General features: G+C 44.6%; 1 protein-coding gene across 14 annotated transcripts in view; it reads right to left on the bottom strand.

Moving 5' to 3' along the window:
* Positions 1–22,660, bottom strand: part of ACTR3B (actin related protein 3B) — a 102,298-nt gene that overhangs the window by 77,831 nt on the left and 1,807 nt on the right. For 13 of the 14 annotated variants that reach the window (XR_011463923.1, XR_011463924.1, XM_070368962.1 and 10 more), the window contains exon 2: positions 2,724–2,779. The exons of the other annotated variant lie outside the window; for it this stretch is intronic. Coding sequence is in view for 11 of the 13 variants with exons in the window: in XM_070368962.1 (XP_070225063.1) it covers positions 2,724–2,779 (56 nt within the window). In the remaining 2 variants the exon portion in view is untranslated. The remainder of the gene's footprint in view (positions 1–2,723; positions 2,780–22,660) is intronic. 14 annotated transcript variants of the gene reach the window in all.

Here is a 22,660-nt window from a genome sequence, read left to right as displayed (position 1 = left end):
TCTCTCTCTAGGCCAGGACAAGGCCCCTGGAAAGTGAAGATTCCTGGGATGCAAAACAAAATCACAGCTCCATTCTCCACGTTCCCGGCCAGCTCTCTGGCCACCCTCTGCCTGGGGTGATGACCACACATCAGGGCTTGCCTCCCCTCTGTGCCCACAGAACCAGGAAGCCCTGCTCCGGCATCTCTACACAGCCACACACGTATACAAGCTCCATCTTCTCTCCCTGGAAGGCACCCTGCACCTTGAACTTCCACCGTGGGAGCAAAGCCTCTGTGACCAAGAACACAGTTCAGCTCCCCGGGCTGGAAGGAGCAGCCCGCCAGCTGCCCAAGGCACCTGAGGCCCGCTCTCCACTTGTCTCACCACACTCCCTACAACCCAAACACCTCGCGCTGCCTCCCAGCTTCTCTACTCTTGCAACAAATTCAGCCGGTGATGTAACTCTTCCTTGATGTCCATCTCCTTGACATTTTTCTCTCTAGCTCCTGCCACTGCTGTTCTGACAGCAAGGACCTGACAGCTTCTGGACTGAAATCCTGCTAATAGTTGACTTCAATTGCCCTCTCTATTGGTGATGACAGGTCAGTGGGGCGGCCAACTGCATGCTGCTGCCAGCCTTATTAAAGCAAAAGGTGCAAGGTCAGCCTCTTAGAGCTGCAGCACTTAAGGCAAAAACTACGCTGCTCGGAAAAATCAGAAAGCCCAATTCCAAGGTATCAATTCAGCATGGAATGATCCAATTCTGTTGTTGTTTAGTCACTTGGTCCTGTCTGGCTCTTTACGACCCCATAGACTGTAACTTTCCAGGCTCCTCTGTCCATGGGATTCTCCAGACAAGAATACTGGAGTGGGTTGCCATTTCCTCCTCCAGGGGATCTTCCCAACCCAGGGATCAAACCCGTGACTCCTGCATTGGCAAAGCGGATTCTTTAGCACTGAGCCACCAGGGAAGCCCTTAACTGAACTGTGTCCCCTCAAAATTCCTATGTTGAAGCCCTAACCCCAGTGTAACTGTATCTGGAGACAGGATGTCTCAGGAAGTAACACAGGGTAAATGAGGTCACAAGGGTGGGGCCTCAACTCCACAGGACCGGTGTCCTTATGTGAAAAGGAGGAGACGCCAGAGGTCTCCCTCTCAGCCATTTGCAGAAAAAAATGGCCATGTGAGGCCACAGTCAGAGCCACCACCTGCAAACGGAGGAGAGGCCTCACGGGAGACCAACCCAGACCGCGCCCAGATCTGGGACTGCAGAGCCTCCGCTGTGCCATCCGTTTAATTTCTGTTGTCAAGACATCCGGTCTATGGTGCTCCGTTACGACAGCCCTAGCAAACGAATACACCAAATCATGAATTTAAGATGAAGATGCAGCAGACAATGATGCCAACTGTCAGGGATGCCCCATCACGGAAATCAGGTACTGAGACCTAGAAGACCAAACTCGTGATCGGTGACCCAGCAAGGACGGACCTGGAATGAGGTGAGTTAGGCCTTCTCAAGGAATCTGGGTGCATTTTCTGGTGGCGTGAATACTCATCTCTGCCAAAAAGGCCTTAGTCTCCCTCGAACGATACTCGTGACGAAGCCCCTTCCCCTCGGCTCTGCAGGGCTGCCCGCCGTGCTCCACGCTGGCACCAGAGCCTGTGACTCCAACGTCCTGAGCCCGCAACCGCTGACCATTTCTAAGAGCACAACTTACCTGACGAGGGGCTACATTTAGGAGGCAGAACCTCACTCCTGCCTGACATAACCTCTTTGGGCAACAGTCTCCAAACAATAACCCAGCAGTTACACAGTTTCAGAGAAGAATTCTGCCCTGGAGACGACGACTGTGCGTAAAGAGTGGGCAGGAGCACGCTGGCCAAAAGGGAGGGCGTTTCTTCCCCTAGCATGCTCGACCGACTAAAACAGAACAGGACGCTTCCGAACACAGTACAACAATCACTGGGCCTCTCAGTTTAAAAAAAAAATCCTTCAATAAAGGGAACAGTGTAACACAACAGATAATCCACCAAAGTGCTAAATTAATAAAACTATACTTACTTAAAATTACAAATTAACCTTAAGCAACAGGCACACCTCTTGCAAGCAGCTCAGACATGTATGCCTGAACGAACTGTGTGACTCATTTGGAGACAGGCTGTCTCAGGAAGTAACACAGGCCAAATGAGGGCAACAAGGTCGTAAGGGCTACATTTAGGAGGCAACCACCCAAGCTGAAAAGTGAAAAGAAAGTGAAGTCGCTCAGGCATGACCGACTCTTTGTGACCCTATGGACTGTGTAGCCCACTGGGCTCCTCCATCCATGGGATTCTCCAGGCAAGAATACTGGAGTGGGTGGCCACTCCCTTCTCCAGGGGATCTTCCTGACCCAGGGATCGAACCTGGGTCTCCCGCACTGCAGGCAGGCTCTTTACTGTCTGAGCCACCAGGGAAGCCCACCCAAGCTGAAACGCCACTGACTGTGACAAAGGACTGTATCACAAGAAAATCAGAGGACTGGGGTGTATGTTGAGGGTGGGTGGGTGGCATGAGAATTAGGTGACAGCCGTAGCCAATAGCAACTCTCGGCAGCCAGATGAGTAACTCCCCAGGAACCAGGACAATCTTCTAAAAGGAGATGGCAAATAAATTAACATACCTTGAAAACCAGAATCAGAATGCTTAGAACAGTTATGAGAAACACAACCCTTTATAAACCAAGGGCGGAGCTTTACTTACATGAAGGGATAATGAACTGTGGCTCTGTGTTGCCTGCGTAGCCAAGCTTGGTATACCTAAAAGCACAAAGTCATCAACACAGGTTTAGATAATAATACTCTCCTCTGTGTTCCATTAACGTCTTTTATTATGAGCTCTCCAAGTCCTAAAATATCAAGACTCAAAATACCCCCATGAACTTAAAAATAAAAACCTTGTGGTGACTAAGAATCAAGCACTAAGTTCAGATCAGCAAGCAGTTAACAAAAATGTTAAAAACATGCTTGTCTCTACTGGAAAAACTGTTGCACACATACATTCATACATACAGCACATCTGTGTATCCCTAATGATTTTTAAGGTGCTTTCATACTCTTTTAACCTTTACAGGAATCCCACAAAGGAAGTAAATATTGTCCCCGTTTGGCCGGTGAGAAAACACAAGGCACTGGGAAGTTAACTGAGCTGCCCAAAGCCAAAGAGCCAGTGAACGGGAGAGAGAGCCCACATCCCAACACGCGGGCTCTAATTCTAGAGCTGCCTCTCAGCAAAGTGTACTTACTTCGCAAACTTCGTGAACTTTTAGGGGGCTCAGGAAATTATATAATTTTCTTAAAATGTCATGGCATATGTCTAGAAAAGCTACTGCCACCTCCCGAGAATATCTGACAGAAGCGTCTCTTTATCATCTCGTTGCAGAGCGAGCCCACTTTCTGTCAAGATGCTCTGTATGATGGATTCCAAAAGTCTTAACGAAAATGAATGCCAAAATACTACTATCTGTTCCAAAAGCACTTGCTAATCTCCTAAATATATTAAAAAAAAGAAAAAAACAAAGTGGGGAGGGGGACCACCACTCGGAACCATCTGCTGGAAATGCAACCCTGGAAACACTCCTGAGCGCCCCGTTCTCAGCAGGCCCGCAGTCCTGAGGGGTCAGGCCCGGAAAGGAGGCTTCATTCTGCAGTAACGCTTACAATGAACAGAAACACTTCCTAGCCGCGCTGAAAGTCATTTTATTAATTCATCTTATTTTATGAATTAGTTCAAGATGCTTGATACTCAATTTTTTAAATGTACTTTTATTCATTTATTTACTTGAAAAGTGTCAGTCACTCAGTCATGTCTGACTCTGTGCAACCCCATGGACTGCATAGCCCACCAGGCTCCTCTGTCCATGGGATTCTCCAGGCAAGAATACTGGAGTGGGTGGCCATCCCCTCCTCCAGAGGATCTTCCTGACCCAGGGACCGAACCTGAGTCTCCTGCATTGCAGACAGATTCTTGACCGTCCGAGCCGCCAGGGAGGTACGCATTTAGTTAACTGGTTGTTTTGGGCTGTGCTGGGTCTTTGGTGCTACGGGAGGGCCCTCTCTCGTTGAAGTGAGCAGAGGAGACCCTCTGTGACAGCGCACAGGCTTCTGCTGCAGTGGCTTCTCTTGCTGCAGAGCACAGGCTTCAGCAGTTGCAGCTCACACGCTTAGCTGCCCTGCAGCATGTGGGATCTTCCCGGAACAGGGATCAAACCTGTGTCCTCTGCATTGGCAGGCAGATTCCCATCCACTATCCCACCAGGGAAGTCCTAAATTTTCTATGTGATTAAATCATTCCACATCTTAATAAATTAATTTTATGATTTTTAAATATACATTAACCATCTGCTAATTTTACTTTTTTTGAGCATACAGTAAATGAACAAAGTTTATGAAGAAAAAAAACAAAAAAAAAGCAAGTCAACCCCACTTAAATCATGCCTGACTGCTCAGTCTCCAAGGATCTAGGGTCCTGGTATCATTAGAAGGTGGGGCAAGGCCTGGCCCTGAGACCCATCCAGTCAGTTCCTAAAAGGCCAAGACCCATCTGAGGGCACTCCCAGGTTCTACTCAGGACACAAAACAAGTGGGCACGCAAGACCTCCACTCCAGGGCTTGCCAGACCCACAAGAGACGTCCAGAGCCAACCCAGGGGGCAGGGACTTACTGAAAGGAAAGAAATATATACTGAGCTTCAAAAATCCCAGGCCATCCTCAATCGAACCATTTTTCTAGAAGTATATTCCAACTAACAAATATAAAAACTGAATGACTGACCCAAGGCTAAAGAAGCCTCAAGAAGCTAACAAGCAGGCCGGGAATCACTGAAATCACTACACCCAAGTCTGTGCTTTTAACAGGTCACATGGCCCACTGCCCCCAGGCCTTCCCAAAATTACACACCTTGTATATAAATAAGTCTGCCTTTCCACATGGATTAGAGTGTGAGTTTCAGGATGACCAGGACAGGGTCCTTTTTCTGGACTGTCTCCCACCCCTGGTATAGCCCTGACAAGTAGCAGACATTCCATAAACATCTGCTGAATGACTTCTCACGGGGTGTAAGAAGAGGCAGTCACTGTCAAACTGCTGGGCAAGGAACCAGCATTTGAAATGGCAGGGCGGGGGGTGGTGCTGACAGTCAGAAAAACATTCTGATGGAACCAGAGAAGACCAAGTTCAGTGCAGTCGCTCAGTCATGTCCAACCCTTTGCAACCCCATGGACTACAGCACACGAGGCCTCCCTGTCCATCACCAACTCCCGGAGCTTGTTCAAACTCATGTCCATGGAGTTGGTGATGCCATCCAATCATCTCCACCTCTGTCGTCCCCTTCTCCTCCCACCTTCAATCTTCCCCACCATCAGGGTCTTTTCCAATGAGTCAACTCTTCACATCAGGTGGCCAAAGTAGTGGAGTTTCAGCTTCAGCACCAGTCCTTCCAATGAATATTCAGGACTGATTTCCTATAGAATGGACTGGTTGGATCCCCTTGCAGTCCAAGGGACTCTCAAGAGTCTTCTCCAACACCACAGTTCAAAAGCATCAATTCTTCAGCAATCAGTTTTCTTTATGGTCCAACTCTCACATCCATACATGATGGTATACAAGAGATAACCTGGAGTAACAGGCAAATTTGGCCTTGGAGTACAATATTAAGCAGGGCAAAGGCTAACAGAGTTTTGCCAAGAAAATACACTGGTCATAGCAAACACCCTCTTCCAACAACACAAGAGACAACTCTACATATGGACATCACCAGATAGTCAATATCGAAATCAGACTCATTTTATTCTTTGCAACCAAAGATGGAGAAGCTCTGTACAGTCAGCAAAAACAAGACTGGGAGGTGACTGGGGCTCAGATCATGAACTCCTTATTGCCAAATTCAGACTTAAATTGAAGAAAGTAGGGAAGACCACTAGGCCATTCAGGTATGACTGAAATCAAATCCCTTACAATTATACAGTAGAAGTGACAAATAGATTCAAGGGATTAGATCTGATAGACAGAGTGCCTGAAAAACTATGGACAGAGGTGCATAACACTGTATAGGAGGCAGTGATCAAAACCATCCCCAAGAAAAAGAAAAGCCAAAAAGCAAAATGGCTGTCTGAGGAGGCCTTAAAATAGCTGAGAAAAGAAGAGAAGCAAAAGGCAAAGGAGAAAAGGAAAGATATACCTATTTTAATGCAGAGTTCCAAAGAATATCAAGGAGAGATAAGAAAGCCTTCCTCAGTGATTAATGCAAAGAAATAGAGGAAAACAATAGAATGGAAAGTCTAGAGATCTCTTCAAGAAAATTAGATACCAAGGGAACATTTCATGCAAAGATGGGCTCAATAAAGGACAGAAACTCTATGGACCTAACAGAAGCAGAAGATATTAAGAAGAGGTGGCAAGAATACACAGAAGAAATATACAGAAAAGATCTTCATGACCCAGATAACCATGATAGTGTGATCACTCACCTAGAGCCAGACATCCTGGAATTCAAAGTCAAGTGGGCCTTAGGAAGCATCACTGCAAACAAAGCTAGTGGAGGTGACCGAATTCCAGCTGAGCTATTTCAAACCCTAAAAGATGATGCTATGAAAGTGCTGCACTCAGTATGCCAGTAAATTTGAAAAACTCAGCAGTGGCCACGGGATTGAAAAAGGTTAGTTTTCATTCCAGTCCCAAAGGATGTTCAAACTACCACACAGCTGCACTCATCTCACACGCTAGCAAAGAAATGCTCAAAATTCTCCAAGCAAGGCTTTAACAGTACATGAACCGAGAACTTCCAGATGTGGAAGCTGGATTTAGAAAAGGCAGAGGAACCAGAGATCTAATTGCCAACATCTGTTGGATCATAGAAAAAGCAAGAGAATTACAGAAAAACATCTACTTCTGCTTTACGGACTACACCAATGTCTTTGACTATGTGGATCACAACAAACTGTGGGAAATTCTTAAAGAGATGGGAATATCAGACCACCTTCCCTGCCTCCTGAGAAATCTGTCTGCAGGTCAAGAAGCGACAGTTAGAACCGGACATGGAACAACAGACTGGTTCCAAATTGGGAAAGGAGTATGTCAAGGCCGTATATTGTCACTCTGTTTAACTTATATGCAAAGAAGACCAAAGACTTTGCTTAATACTTTAGACATTGTTTTAATGAACACAAAGAAGACAAAGACACTGTTGAATCTCTCCTTTACACTGTGTGTGTGTAACAGGGTCATTTCAGAAACAAACCAACCTTGAAACAAATACAGCTGACTCTCATAAACACAGGTTTGAACTGGGCAGGTCCACTTACAGGTGGATTTATTTTCAATAAATATACACAGAAGATCGTGTGCAAGACCTGCATTCAAGTGGAGAGCCTATCCTTACACAAGCGTAAGATGACTGAAATTTAATATAAACTTAATAATGTGTTAATTTTCTTACTCCTTGCGTTACTTTCAAGGAGTCACATTATTGTACAGCATGACTGCCCCTCCACCCCCAGTAACCGGAGACCCTGCAGATCGGCTATCACTACAGGCCAGTGGTGGTGGTTAAAATGCAACAGTGTTTCCAACTCTACAGGAATAGGGCTGTAATACTGCCTGCCATAAGAACTCTGTAACCATTCATTCCCCAGTGTAGAGGCTGGGCTACCAAGAAACTGTAACAGCAGTTACACCTGCTTCCATCACTCTCTGCCTCAGTGTTATCAATGCATGAACGACACTGTAAACAGATCTGAATTTCTTTACATTTCATTACCTTTTCATTTTTGATGTCTACTGTTAATAACAGTGTTTTATGTAATATAATATTGATGTAGGGACTGACAGGTGATTCGTCTTACATACAGACGATGTACACTTAGCAGTATCGATAAATACAGCACACGACCGACTATAAAGCAAGCTGAGCGCCAAAGAGTCGATGCTTTCGAACTGTGGTGCTGGAGAAGACTCTTGAGAGTTCCTTGGGCTGGAAGGAGATCCAACCAGTCCATCATAAAGGAAATCCATCCTGAAAATTCATTGGAAGGACTGAAGCTGAAACTTCAATATTTGGCCACCTGATGTGAAGAACTGACTCACTGGAAAAGACCCTGATGCTGGGAAAGATTGAAGGCAGGAGGAGAAGGGGACAACAGAGGATGAGATGGTTGGATGGCATCACCGACTCGATGGACATGAGTTTGAGCAAACTCCGGGAGCTGGCGATGGACAGGGAAGCCTGGCACGCTGCAGTCCATGGGGTCACAGAGAGTCAGACATGACTGGACTGAACTGAACTGAGGGCTTCTGGTCAACGGAAGACTATTAGTAGTAGTTAAGTTTTGGGAGAGTAAAAAGTTATACGTAAATTTACAACTGTGCTGGGGTCGGTGCCCCTAACTGCAGTGTTGTCCAAGGGTCAGCTGTACAGAAAAATGCTAACATTTATTAAAATTAGGTGCTAAGTATCACTCATGTCTGTTATATTACTTTTTATATTTCTGTTTTTTTTTTTTCAATTTTAATTTAAAAAAATTATACATGTGTTCCCCATCCTGAACCCTCCTCCCTCCTCCCTCCCCATACCATCCCTCTGGGTCATCCCAGTGCACCAGCCCCAAGCATCCAGCATCGTGCATTGAACCTGGACTGGCATCTCGTTTCATACATGACATTTCACATGTTTCAATGCCATTCTCCCAAATCTTCCCACCCTCTCCCTCTCCCACAGAGTCCATAAGCCTGTTCTATACATCAGTGTCTCTTTTGCTGTCTCGTATACAGAAAGGCAACAGAGTATACTGCACTGGTTGAGGCCATGCGCTCTGGCACCAGACTGCCAGAGCTCAAACCCCAGCTCTCTCCTTTGCCCAACAGGTCTCTCTGTGCCTCAGTTTCTCCATCTGTAAAAGCAGAGTCATAACACAGCCCACTTCCCAGGGGTGGCGAGCTAATGCATTCAAAGTGTAATCAGAAAGAGAACAAGCATGACAGCAGTGCTCTCTATATTTTTCATCTGCCTACTACTATTTTTATGTGTGATTCAGTTCAGTTCAGTCGCTCAGTCGTGTCCGACTCCTTGCGACCCCATGGACTGCAGCACGCCAGGCCTCCCTGTCCATCACCAACTCCCGGACTTTACTCAAACTCATGTTCATCAAGTTGGTGATGCCATCCAACCATCTCATCCTCTGTCGTCCCCTTCTCCTCCCACCTTCAATCTTTCCCAGGATCAGAGTCTTTTCAAATGAGTCAGTTCTTCGCATCAGGTGGCCAAAGTATTGGAGTTTCTGCTTCAGCATCAGTCCTTCCAATGAATATTCAGGATTGATTTCCTTTAGGATGGACTAAAATACTTCCTAATTTAAATTAAAAAAAAAAAAATGTTTCCAAAGCTGTGCGTTCATGTGTCCCAAACCGCACCGCTCAGTCTTTCTGCTGTGCCCACTCTGAACACCACAGACACACTCATGCGTGAAGTGGAGGAGATAAAATGCGCCGACGGTGACACTGAAGATACCAGGTGTCCCTCAACAGCTGTGTCTCACCCCCATCTCCAAGCTGTGTGCCCTGAAATCACGAACAGCGGCCCACCATGGCCAAAGGTCAGGCTGGACAAATGGACACGGCCCTTCCGGGTCCCACAGCTCTAACATTCCACCCTCTGCGGATGATGCCGCCACCGCATGCCGCCCGGCAACAGTTGCCAGGGTGTTCGGGTTCTGAAGTCACCGCGCTGAGATGGCACAGCCCTCACAGGAGGCCTCTGTCACAGAGTCACATGGGTACCGGGCGGCAGTAATATGCTGCAAGCAATGATCTCCACAACCAACACGAAGAGACCATTAACAGGTGTAGGTACTAACCACTATGAGGCTTTCCCTCCTCACCTTCCTGGCAAAACCAAAACCTTTATTAAAAAAAAAACACTGGCAAGAGCACAAATTACTCAGATCCCTTTATGGTAATTCAACGTCTTTATAAACTCTCCTGTGCTAATTTTGACACAGCATCAAGCACAGTTGAGGTTTTCTTACTTTGAATACTCACAATGTAAGGAACATCTTTTAAGATTTTTTAAGAGACATGCAAATTTTAAATTTCAACAAAATCTTCATCAACGCAGGTCCATATGGAACCTCAACGAAACCCTATTAAATAGAACATTTGTACATGTAACTAACAAGTGGTCCTCCTACAGTTCTCTCTAGAAGGACTGGCACGCCCCATTAGAGGTGACCTGACAACAGCTCAGCTTTACAAAAATCATCGAGCAAAACACAGCTCTTAAAATAGGGAAGGTGTTCTAGACACCATTTATGCAAAGATACATTCCAACCAGCCTGCTAGCCAGAAACCACATAGCAGGCACATATGAGGATACGGAGAGGGGAGGGGAGGGAAGCACAGTCCTAGTGCTCCAAACGCTCCCCAAATGCTCACCTGTTAGACGCAGACACGGAAAACACACTTACGACAATCAAAGGGGCAAGGGGCAGGAGGACAAATCAGGAGCCTGGGATTCGCAGATACACACGACTATACACAAAACAATAACAACAAGGTCCTGCTGTACAGCATAGGGAACTATACTCAGCATCTTGTAATAATCTACAAGAGGAAAGAATCTGAAAAACCATTGGAAATTGCCATTTCCTCCTCCAATGCATGAAAGTGAAAAGTGAAAGTGAAGTCGCTCAGTCGTGTCCAACTCTTAGCGACCCCATGGCCTGCAGCCTACCAGGCTCCTCCGTCCATGGGATTTTCCAGGCAAGAGTACTGGAGTGGGGTGCCATTGCCTTCTCCAAATAAATGATGAGAATTAGGTTTTTAAAAAAAAGGTCACCTGTCAGAAACATGATTTCAGGTTGTGCTTCTCACAGTAGCATGGCCTACATTATCTGGCAGGTGAGTTTCAGATTATCTGGGAAGGCATCTGGAAAGAAAGTACCAACCCTGACTGACCGGATCACCTGGGAAGCTTCTGAAAAATGCAGATTCCTAGGGCCTGTCCCAGAGTCACAGAGAAGTCACCTGGATTTGTGTATTTTAAACATCCCCTTCCTTCCTCCCCACCACCGTCAGCCACAGTTCTGAAGACCAACCAGTGCAGGAATCGCTGACTCAAGTATATATCACATGCAGTCATCTCTGAATTTTTATAAAATGCGAGCTCCCCATCCTCGTGCTCACATCCTAACAAAAAAAGAGACAAGAATCAGCAACTTTCCTACCAGTAACAAGTAAGAATCCACACTGGATGGAAAGATGCTATTCAGAACGGCAACGACACAGAATAACATTACCCCTGAGAATGAGACATATGATGGGAGGAACACTCCATACACACGGAGACAGAGACACGCCTCACTCATATAGTAAGCATCAATGGGTGTAAAAGCAGCAGCACATATCACCACTAAACTCACCTACGAATTTAATGCGAAACCATTCAAAATCTGGGCCAATACTGAAAAAGGTGGTAGTACATTTTACACTGAAAATTACACTTAACTTTACAATTAAAAAGTTGAAGTCTCATTATAAGGAGAAGTTTCATCTTATTTTTCAATACTGTAAATGCATACACCATTTTATTCAAATAGTTTTAAATGCATATACCCCACTGTCCAAATAGCACATTTCTAGGAATTCACCCCACTGAATCATTTTACATGTATAAAAAGAAATGCACAAAAAATGTCCTCTACAGCAGTGTAACAGGAAAACAACAACAACAAAAACTGGAAACACGCAAATGCCATCAATAGGATAAATTAAATAGATTGCAATCGTTCAATAAAATGCTACACAATCATCAAAAATGAAGCAGACATGTTACTGGTCATATATAAGTATACTTTGAAAATAGTTGACCCAAAAAACGAATCAGTCAACAGAGAAATCGAAGAGGAAATTAAAAAATACCTTGAGACAAATGACAAGGAAAACACAATCACACACAATCTATGGGATGCAGCAAAAGCAGTTCTTAGGGGGAAGGTTCACAGTGAAAACAGCTGCCAGACAGCACGTATTCACACTGCAGGGAGTTAAACAGGGCCCGCAGTGCCGGGTTCAAAGCGCAGCCCTAGCTCTGGGACTTCAGGAAGTAAAGGAATCCCTCCAGCTTCGGTTTCTTCATTAGTACAAGGTAATAACAACGCCTCTGTTGTTGCCGTTTAGTTGCTCAGTCGTGTCTGACTCTTCGTGACTCCACTGTAGCCCACCAGGCTCTCTGTCCATGGGATTTCCCAGGCAGGAATACTGGAGCGGGTAGCCATTCCCTTCTCCACGGATCATCCTGACTCAGAGATTGAACCAGCATCTCCTGCATTGCAGGTGGATTCTTTACTACTGAGCCACCAGGGAAGCCCAATATCAATCCCTACCTCAATGCTAAATATGACTCACCGTTTCTAGAAAATACCTCCTAATCCAAAAAGTAAAAGGATCTCATAGTCAATAATTTCATTCAACTGCTGAATTATTTGATATATAGTCACCAACTGTATTTCTTCCATGAACTGCCCATAGATCATTTTTCCACTGGACTTTCGGTATCATCAATTTGTGTAAACTTTTGCACACTGAGGGCTCCCTGGTGGCTCAGATGGTAAAGTGTCTGCCTGCAACGTGGAAGACCTAGGTTCGATCCCTGGGTGGGAAGATCCTCTGGAGAAGGAAAGGCAACCCACTCCAGTATTCTTGCCTGGAGAATCCCATGGGCAGAGGTGCCTGGTGGGTTATAGGCCAAAGGGTCGCAAAAAGTTGGACACAACTGAGCGACTTCACTTTACACACTGAGGATATAATGTTTGCTCACATATATTACTAATTTTTCTGAATTTGTGGTTTACCTGCAATTATACATTTTCTGAAGGATAATCGTTGAAACAATTTAGATGATCAAATCTATCAATTATTTTCCTGAACAATTTCCTTTGCAGTTTCTACTTTGAAAGTCTCTCCCTACACTCATTTCCCTTCCAGTTCTGTGAACATCCGATATACCTATATATGAAGAGATACAGCAGTCAAGATTTTCCCAGGCACGTGTACATGAAGAATTAAGATTGACAACGTTCACATTAAAAGGCTTTGTTTAATGTTTATCTGAAAACTATCTTCCCAAAGGACAGCTAGCATGGCGCAGCCAAGCATCATTCTCAAAACACAGAAACCCTGCTTACAGACAGCAGTCTTCCCAAACACAGTGCCACCTCTGAGCATCCCGGACCCGAAGCCTCTTCTCATTCGGAAGCCAGGACAGACCGAGGTTACAGAAACAGAACCGAGGGCTGCATAAGGCAGGCCCAAGAGTGACAAGTCTGCCACTAACCAGAACGTTCCTGCACGTCGAACTTCCAAACCCGCTCACGAGGTCCTGGAGAAGCCTCGCTCCCACTCCGACACCCACCACCCACTTCGCCTTCCACTCTATTCTCGTGTAGCCTCCAACGTCTCTGTCTGCAAACACAACACGTCCTTATTCATCTTGAACATTTTAAAAGGTCCCTGAATTGAAAGAGACACGTGTACCCCAATGTTCTCTGTCTGCAAACACAACACATCCTTATTCATCTCGAACATTTTAAAAGGTCCTTGTGCGAAGCTTCTTCTGCTCCCCGTGTTAAAGGCCCCTCTCCGCACAGCAGTAACTGCCTGCGGTGAGGAGAGCTGATCTGACTAGCGTCAACTCTACGCACTTACATATCTCCCTCCTACAGCCCTGTGTCTAGAGCAGAAGGTGACAGTGTCAGCTCAACCAATTTATGTTTGAAAGCAGAGATGTCACATCTTAAAACAGCGTTCTTAAAGCTGCATCCAGGGCGCAGGTTCTTTTGTGTGAGGCCCCTTATGTGAGACCCCTTATGAGGTCCAGTCTCAAACCCCAAATTCAACCAGAATAGCCCTACCCACTCCTAAGATGTTCTGTTTAAAAAAAAAAAAAAAAAAGTGACTACATTGCTTCAGAGCATGACTTTGATAAAACTAAAATTGTTCCCAGACCTTAATGTAGTATTCTAGATAACACACACTCCACACACTGTATACGGCAAAAATTAATATATAATCATAACCAAGTCTTCAAACATTCCTTAGGTTGTCATAGAGAACATGGTAGTTTCTGTTTACGGGACACAGTTAAATATGTAAGTTCAAATTGATTTACTTTCTCTAAATCCAATAGTCTGTGTTTTTCTTTTTCTCTATTTGGTCCGTAAGTTTTACATTACCCAATATACATGTCCACTTCTACGTGCTAAGTCGCTTCAGTCATGTCCGACTCTTTGTGACCCCAGGGACTGTAACCGCCAGGCTCCTCCGTCCATGGGACTCTCAAGGCAAGAACACTGCAGTGGGTTGCTGTGCCCTCCTCCAGGGGATCTTCCCGACCCAGGGATGGAACCCACATCTCTTATGTCTCCCGCGTCGGCAGGTGGGTTCTTTACCACTAGCACACCTTTGCTCCATGTCTGGTAAATACAATATCGTGACCTGTGGCCTCCTTATGGGTTTGGGGCATTATCAAGTGAATTTTGACTTCCAGGGTAAAACGGTAGACTAAACACGTGATCTAATTTCACTCTGTCCCGAAGCCACACTAAAACCAAAACAAAATGATTCTTTCTAAGACGCAGAAACCACAACAACAGGGAGAAAAGAAGAGGTGGCAACTGCAGGAATTGGGCCCTGGACAGCTGAGGATCAGCGCTAACTGTCCTGGGAACGTCCGAAAACCAGCCGTGGGCAAAGCTGAGAACCGGCCCCACACCCCCGGGACCCTGAAGAAAGGCCCCGCGATGGGCGGCTGCACAGGGCCCTGTGGATCCAGGACTGAAGGGCCCAAAACACAGGCCAAGATGAGCGCGGCCCCCACCCCGCACCAGGGCGGCGGCTGCTCTTCCCTGACCCCCGAGTCCCCACAAGCCGACTCGGGGAGTGCAAAGCGAGACTTGGAGCGTGAAGCAAGGTCACCGGCCTGGGAGAGTCCGGGAACCACTCTGAGAATTACCCGACTGAACACAGAAAACCCTGATAGCTGAGACGTGCTCCCTGCCCCCAACCCGGCTCTCAGAACACAGACCCCGCCCTCCAGGCAGAGGGTCAAAAGTGCACTCTCTGGGGAAAGCGACCAGCTCAAGAAGAAAGACCCAAAGACCGTTAAGACAGAAGCTATTCCAACAACAATCCACCTGGGGTGGTGGTGGTGGTGGCGGCTTAGTCGCCAAGTCGTGTCCAACTCTTGTGACCCCAAGGACTGTAGCCCACCAGGCTCCTCTGTCCATGGTATTCTCCAGGCAAGAAGACTGGAGTGGGGTGCCACTTCCTTCTCCAGGGGATCTTCCCGACCCAGGGATCGAACCCAGGTCTCCTGAATTGGCAAGGCAGATGATTTACCAACTGAGCTATGAGGGAAGCCGCCTGTATCACCCGCCAAATCTACAGACCTGATCTACTGCATAAGGCAGGGCTTCCCTGGTGGTGCAGTGGATAAGAACCTGCCTGCCAATGCAGGGGACACAGGTTCGATACTTGGTCTGGGAAGATTCCACAAGCTATGGAGCAACTAAAACCTGTGTGCTGAGAGCCTGTGCTCTGCAACAAGAGAAGCCACTGCAGTGAGAAGCCCTCGCACCGCCACCAGAGAGCAGCCCCCACAGCAATGAAGACCCAGCGCAACCAAAAATAAATAAACAAATTTTTAATTAATTAAAAAATAAGGCAGCAGTAACTTTCATAGAACAAGAAGAAATAAGAAACACACTAAAGACAGGAACATCTAACACATCATTCTCAGTTAAAGATGAGTCAGTGGACCCTGATTCTGGGAAAGATTGAAGGCGGGAGGAGAAGAGGGGACGACAGAGTATGAGATGGTTGGATGGCATCACCGACTCAATGGACTTGAGTTTGAGCAAGCTCTGGGACTTGGTGATGGACAGGGAGACCTGGCATGCTGCAGCCCATGGGGTCGCAAAGACACGACTGAGCGACTGAACTAAGGTGGACAAAAATAAGCAGAAGGCCTCAAAAATGTCATTAATAAGATAGCTCATACAGATATACTCAGAACACACCAACAGGGAATATACCTCTTCTGAAGCACATAGAGAACATTCACAAAACTGCCCATACCGTAGACTCAGTGAAATCTAAAGAACAGAATATAAACAGCACTCTGAGCATAATGTAATTAAATTAGAATCAAAAACAAAATTTGAAAAGGCCCTTCTACTTGAAAATTTTCAAACATACTAGTATAGAAATACTGAGTTAAGAGGGGAATTCAAAAGAAAAACACAGGAATTTCTTGAAAATGGTATCGATAAACTATACCCAAATCCCAGTGAGGGATACATACAGTTAAAGACATCAGAGCTGGGGACTCTCCTGGCGGTCCAGTGTTAACAGCTCGCCTTCCAGTGCAGGGGGTGTGGGTTCCATGCCTGGTCAGGAGCTAAGATCCTACAAACCTCCCAGCCAAAACACCAAAATGAGAAACAGACACAACACTGTAACAAATTCAACAGTTTAAAAAATGGCTCACATCCAAAATAAATCTTAAAGACTTAACAGCCAAATTTTCACAGCATCAAATGCCTTTTCAATACAAAGGGAAAATTAAAATGAATTTAATATCCAACTCAAAAAAAAGAAAAGGAAAGCAGAGGAGATAAAAGTAGAAATAAATGAATCAAAAAAAACAGAAAAATAATAGAATAAGTGAACCCCAAAGCTTATCCTTTAAAAAAAAAAAAAAGATCCACAGCACAGCCATATTATTAGCTAAGCCCTGAAGAAGAAAGGATGAAGACAAGACAGATATATTCAAGTGACAAAAGGAAAACATAACCATAAAAACAGAGATTTTTGAAAATCATGGCTACTGTATACATAAATTTGAAAAATTTAGATAAAACAGAATTGTTTTTAGACAAATACAACATAACCAAAATTGATTCAATTTGAGAGGGGGCATCTAACCAGCCTCAGAAGAACTACACAGAGGAGCACTGAAATTCTACCCAGACCTTAAACCTCAGATAATTCCAAAATTACTTAAACTACCCTAGAGCACAGAATAAGAAAGAAAACTCCTTCGTTTGTTTCACGAAGACAGTGTAACACTGATCCCACACGCTGACAAAGAACTCACCAGAAAACTAAACTATAATGCATACCAAGTTCCAACGGGAAAACCTAAATAAAGTACTAACAGAATCTACCTACACATCAAAAAATGAGGCATCATGATCAAGGGGGGATTATTATGAAATGCTGGAGTGCTTCAACGTCAGGAAATCCACCATGTGAACTAAGAAAGAAAACCGCACGTCCCATTTATGATAAATCGTGTAACATGCAACACGCAACACGCATTCATGCTTTAACATCCCAAAACACAGCAGTTGACAGATACTTCTAGACATATCTGGGTAGCTTTCTTAACATGTATTTGTACAGGTGTACATATACACACAAACAGCAGCCCAAAAGCCTGCATCTTACTTATTTTACAAACACCAGGAACTATTCCACTAAGATAAGAACAAAGGATAATGCCCACTAACTCCACTCCTGGTTAACACCATTTGGAGGCAACGGCCACTGCAGTGTGTCAGGGAAAAAAGTTGAGCAGACTCCTAAAAATGGAAAGGAAAAACAATCTCTATTTGCCCGTGACAAAATTCTCTATCTAGAAAGCCTGAAAGATGAAGGGAAAAAATTCATTCAAACAATAAAAATCATTTAGTAATTCAGTAAAGAAGCAGACAAAATAAATGGCTTTAATATAGTGAAGAAAAACAGAAAATGCAACGGAAAACGTCATTTACAATAACCAAAAAGAAAATCACATAACTGAGTGATTAACAAGAAAGCTACCTGAGGTAAACACAATATTCCTACAAGGCACAAAACAGACTTGAACTGATGGAAAGAATACACCATATTCTCTGATGGGAAGACAGTATCATAAATATAATAGTCCTCATTAACATATGAGTTTAATGCAATCCAAGTCAAAATACCGTCAGCAGTTTTCCCCGGGGACTAAAAGAAGAAACTGCATGTGAAGTCCATTTGGAGAAATGATAAGGAGAATAGACTGGAAAACACGTTTCACAAGAGGAGGTGGAGAAACTCCCCTGGTGCTCCAGTGGTTACGGCTGCGTGCTCCCGAAGCAGGGGCCTGGGTTTGATTCCTGTTCAGGGAGTATCCCACATGCTCCAACTGACCCCAGGTGAAGCAACTAAGACCCAGCACGGCCAAATAAATAATTTTTTTTTTTAACAAGGTGTACGGTTGAGTCCCTTCGCTGTTGACCTGAAACTATAGCAACACTGTTAACTGGCTATACCTCAGTACAAAATAAAAAGTTCAAAAAAAAGACTAAAAAGTCCAAACAATATTACCTGACAATAATAATTTTTTACAGTGAACACAGGGATTTATTTTTCTGGATGATTTACTATCAAATAAAGTAAGAGTCATTTATACTCTTAAAAATGAGGTGGCTGGGACACCAACCTCATCACATATGAAGTCATAAAGCCTCAGGAGTTAAACTCAGTGATGCTGCCATAGAAGCAGACAGGTTCAGGCACCCAAAACGAATCCAGAAATAAACCACTGCATAGACAGATGCAGTACACAATGAAAGCGGTATCTTCAAGCAGTGTTTTGTTACGCTTTTTTCATAAATGAGGCTGAGATAAACGGGGCAACCAGAAGGAAAGAAGATAGAATTGGCTCCAATGAGGTCCATTCTTCATAGCCCATCCCAGGATAAATTTCAAGTGGAACAGAGATTCATATAAAATCCGGCAATGGGGAGGGGGAACACCCATCTTAACTATGATTCAAAATCTAACAACAATAAAGAAAAGACAAATAAACCTACTGCTTTAAAAAAAAAAAAAAAAACTTTGCATGGCAAAAGGCAAATGATACATAGGGAAAATGTATTTGCAAGTTGTATCACAAAAGGCTGACGCCTCAGTATGCAGGAAGGAGACCTCAGACTGCTCTCCCTACCAAGGTGAAAGTTTGCTTGTAACTTTGGCCCCTAAAAAGCCTCTTGATGAAAGTGAAAGAGGAGAGTGAAAAAGTTGGCTTAAAGCTCAACATTCAGGAAACGAAGATTATGGCATCTGGTCCCATCACTTCATGGGAAATAGATGGGGAAACAGTGGAAATAGTGTCAGACTTTATTTTTTGGGCTCCAAAATCACTGCAGATGGTGATTGCAGCCATGAAATTAAAAGATGCTTACTCCTTGGAAGGAAAGTTATGACCAACCTAAATAGCATATTCAAAAGTTGAGACATTACTTTGCCAACGAAGGTCTGTCTAGTCAAGGCTATGGTTTTTCCAGTAGTCATGTATGGATTTGAGAGTTGGACTGTGAAGAAAGCTGAGCGCCAAAGAATTGATGCTTTTGAACTGTGGTGTTGGAGAAGACTCTTTCGAGTCCCTTGGACTGCAGGGAGATCTAACCAGTCCATCCTAAAGGAGACCAGTCCTGGGTGTTCACTGGAAGGACGGATGCTAAAGCTGAAACTCCACCTCGTGCGAAGAGTTGAATCATTGGAAAAGACCCTGATGCTGGGAGGGATTGGGGGCAGGAGGAGGAGTTGACAGAGGATGAGATGGCTAGATGGCATCACCAACTCGATGGACATGAGTTTGAGAGAACTCCAGGAGTGGGTGATGGACAGGGAGGCCTGGCATACTGCGATTCATGGGGTCGCAAAGAGTCGGACACGACTGAGCGACTGAACTGAACTTGGCCCCGGGCTGGCATCTGGGAACTTAAGATTTCAGGAGGGTTCCCATCATGCCCCAAATACAGTGGATGCTGAACACCTCCTTTCCTTCTGGGGCTGGAATTTTGGTTTGTGCCAGGCGGAAGGTGCCACAACCAGCCCCACAAGAGATACTCTGGGCACTGAGCGTCTAAGGAGCTTCCCCAGTGAACAGGGTCTCACACACGTCACACTGGATGTCAGTGACTCCACTGAGAAAGGACTTGGGATGCCCACGGCTGGCTCCCCCAGACTCCGCCCCACACGCCTTTCTCCTCGGCTGTTTCTGCGTTTACCTTTTCACTGTCATCCTGGGATTATTCCTAGCAAATCTCTGAACCTGGTGGTGGCCTGTGGGACCCTCAATAGACCCTAATCCACAAGGAGCTTCCAAAACTAAAGCAGCAAAAGGCCGAAGGCCTGCAGAAAAACGGGCTAGAGAAACGAAGACAGAAAACGGAAATGCAGATGCCACTTCATCAGGTGGAAGGACGCTCATCTTCCCACATAATAAGAAATTCAAATTAAAACGATATCATTTCCCACCTTCCAGATTGGTAAAAAAAAAAAAAAAAAAAAAAAAAAAAAACTTCTTTAACTCAGCAATTACAGAGATGAGTCTGTAAGAAGACGTAAGCACTGACACACATTGCTGGGGAAGACACACACTCCAGGGTGGGATCTGACACAATCCGGCAAAAGGACCTTATGACTCAGAAGTCCCACTTCTAGAAAGCTGTCTCAGAGATGCTCCAGAAAAAAAATGCGAAAAAAAGACAAATGCACAGCACTGACTTCACTGCAGTCTTTTGATAAAAACAAAATGCTCAAAAATTGATGGGGACATGTCTCAAGATGACCAGAAACACCCTGAATGGGGCTTCTACTACTGGACAGCTGAAGCATGAAAACAAGGAACAGCAGTAAGAAATCATGAACCATTGAATGTAGTAAGAATCACCATAAGTAACTCTTTGAAAACCGTAACCCATACAGATGATAAGTAAAAGGGAGTTACTGGAAAGTGCACCCTTTTTGTAAAATGTTAACTAAAAAATGTAGATAATACTTGAGTTTAAAATACACACACAATTTTGCAACCATTGCTGTAATCATCAATTAGAACAAGAATACCACCAATGGATACTAAAACTGATGGGTGAAAAGTTTTAAGGCAGAACAGGGTATTTACACAATCTCCTAACCTCTCTCCACAAAAGACATGAATTACAAAGGGGAAAACGGTGACCACACAGCGAGAAATCTAGTGGAGGGCACTATATCCAATGATCTAAGTGAACTTCATCAACTGCCTTAAGCCTCCTGATAAGAGGAGTTAAGTTCTAGGGAGGTGGCGGACAGCACAGAGATGATATTAGCAACACTGTGTTGTTATATACTTGAAAGTTGCCAAGACAAGTGGATCTTAGATCACAAGAAAAGGGTGTTTACAATGACAGGATGGAGGTGTCAGTAATGCAATATGATAATCATTCCGCAATGTACAAACACACCAAATCAACATGCTGTAACCTTAGATTTATGCAATGTAATATGTCAACTACTTCTCAATAAAGCTGATTTGATGCACTGAGAAGCTCTGACATGACTTCTCTGGTACCCCTGACAAAAACGCACACCCTGTGTCTACTGTAAGGAAACACCAGACAAGTGTAAACTGAGGAGCATTATCCGTAACAACTGGCTGCCAAAAATACCAACGTCCTGAAAGAAAAAAAGCCTAAGGAGCCGGTCCAGGGAAACGAGACTAAAAAGACATGATGACAAGCAAACACGGTGTACGGTGCTGATGAGGGCGGAGAGCTGAGCGTCCAGAGACACAGCGAGACCATTCATGGGATCCAGACTGCAGAGCAGATAACACTCGGCATAAACGTCACATTTTCTGGTTCTGATCACTGGTCTGTGCTTGTATGTTCTCATAAAGGATATACTGAAGTACCCTGGTGTAAAAAGCAGGATGGCTGCAACTCACAAACAGTTCAAAAAGATAATAATGTATAAAGTATACAGAGAATAGTAAAGCAAATGTTAGTAGTTAGAATGCTGGATGGAGACTATATAGCATTTTTTTGGTACTCTTCTTGCAGCTTTTTAGTAGATTTGAAATTTCTCAAAATAAGTTTAAAGAATACAAAAATCTTCAAAACTACAAGTTCAGTTAGGAAAAGTGAGGCTATTCTCTGAACACTCTGCAGCCCAGTAACTCACTTAAGTGGGGCAGGCAGAGCCGTGGTCCATGTCATCCCAGCCCCCAGAACATCTGAGCTCACCAAGCTGGTCTCAGGGTTTATTAGATGAGGCCAGGCTCCCAGGATGGAATTTATTTGCTATTTTAAAAAAGCACCATTTAGTATACTGTCTACTCAATCATAAATGCCCACTATCAGTATGAATTTTCCTTTTAGAATTTAGTACGAGAAAAAGATTTTTCACCCGAAAAACAGGTATTTCTCTTCTTCCCTGATGACAGGAATTACGTAACTGACAATGACTCTCTCATAATCCTATCCCATACAGGAAGGCCAAGCTTGAGACCAAACCAGCTGCACGACGGACCTACAGTTTAAGGTGACTTTCCAGGCCCGTTCTTGTCTTCGGTCCTAGTTATATTTATCTGCATTTTATCCCTTTTTATCCTATTTTGAGTTAAAGGTCAATCCAAAATCACTTGGCTCTGCAGGAAATACAAGCAGCAGTAATATGCTTAAATAAACCTGGGCTCTTCCAAGCTCCTCCTCCTGGCCACACACTGGACACTGGAAATTCCTGACTGACCATCACCGTTTCCACAACAGACTATGTCCGTGTGAAACCCACTGG

This window comes from Bos mutus, chromosome 4 (genome assembly GCF_027580195.1).
Source record: "Bos mutus isolate GX-2022 chromosome 4, NWIPB_WYAK_1.1, whole genome shotgun sequence".
NCBI lineage: Eukaryota > Metazoa > Chordata > Mammalia > Artiodactyla > Bovidae > Bos > Bos mutus.
Note: the sequence above shows the minus strand (reverse complement) of the source record. Positions and strands in the feature narration are given on the sequence as shown.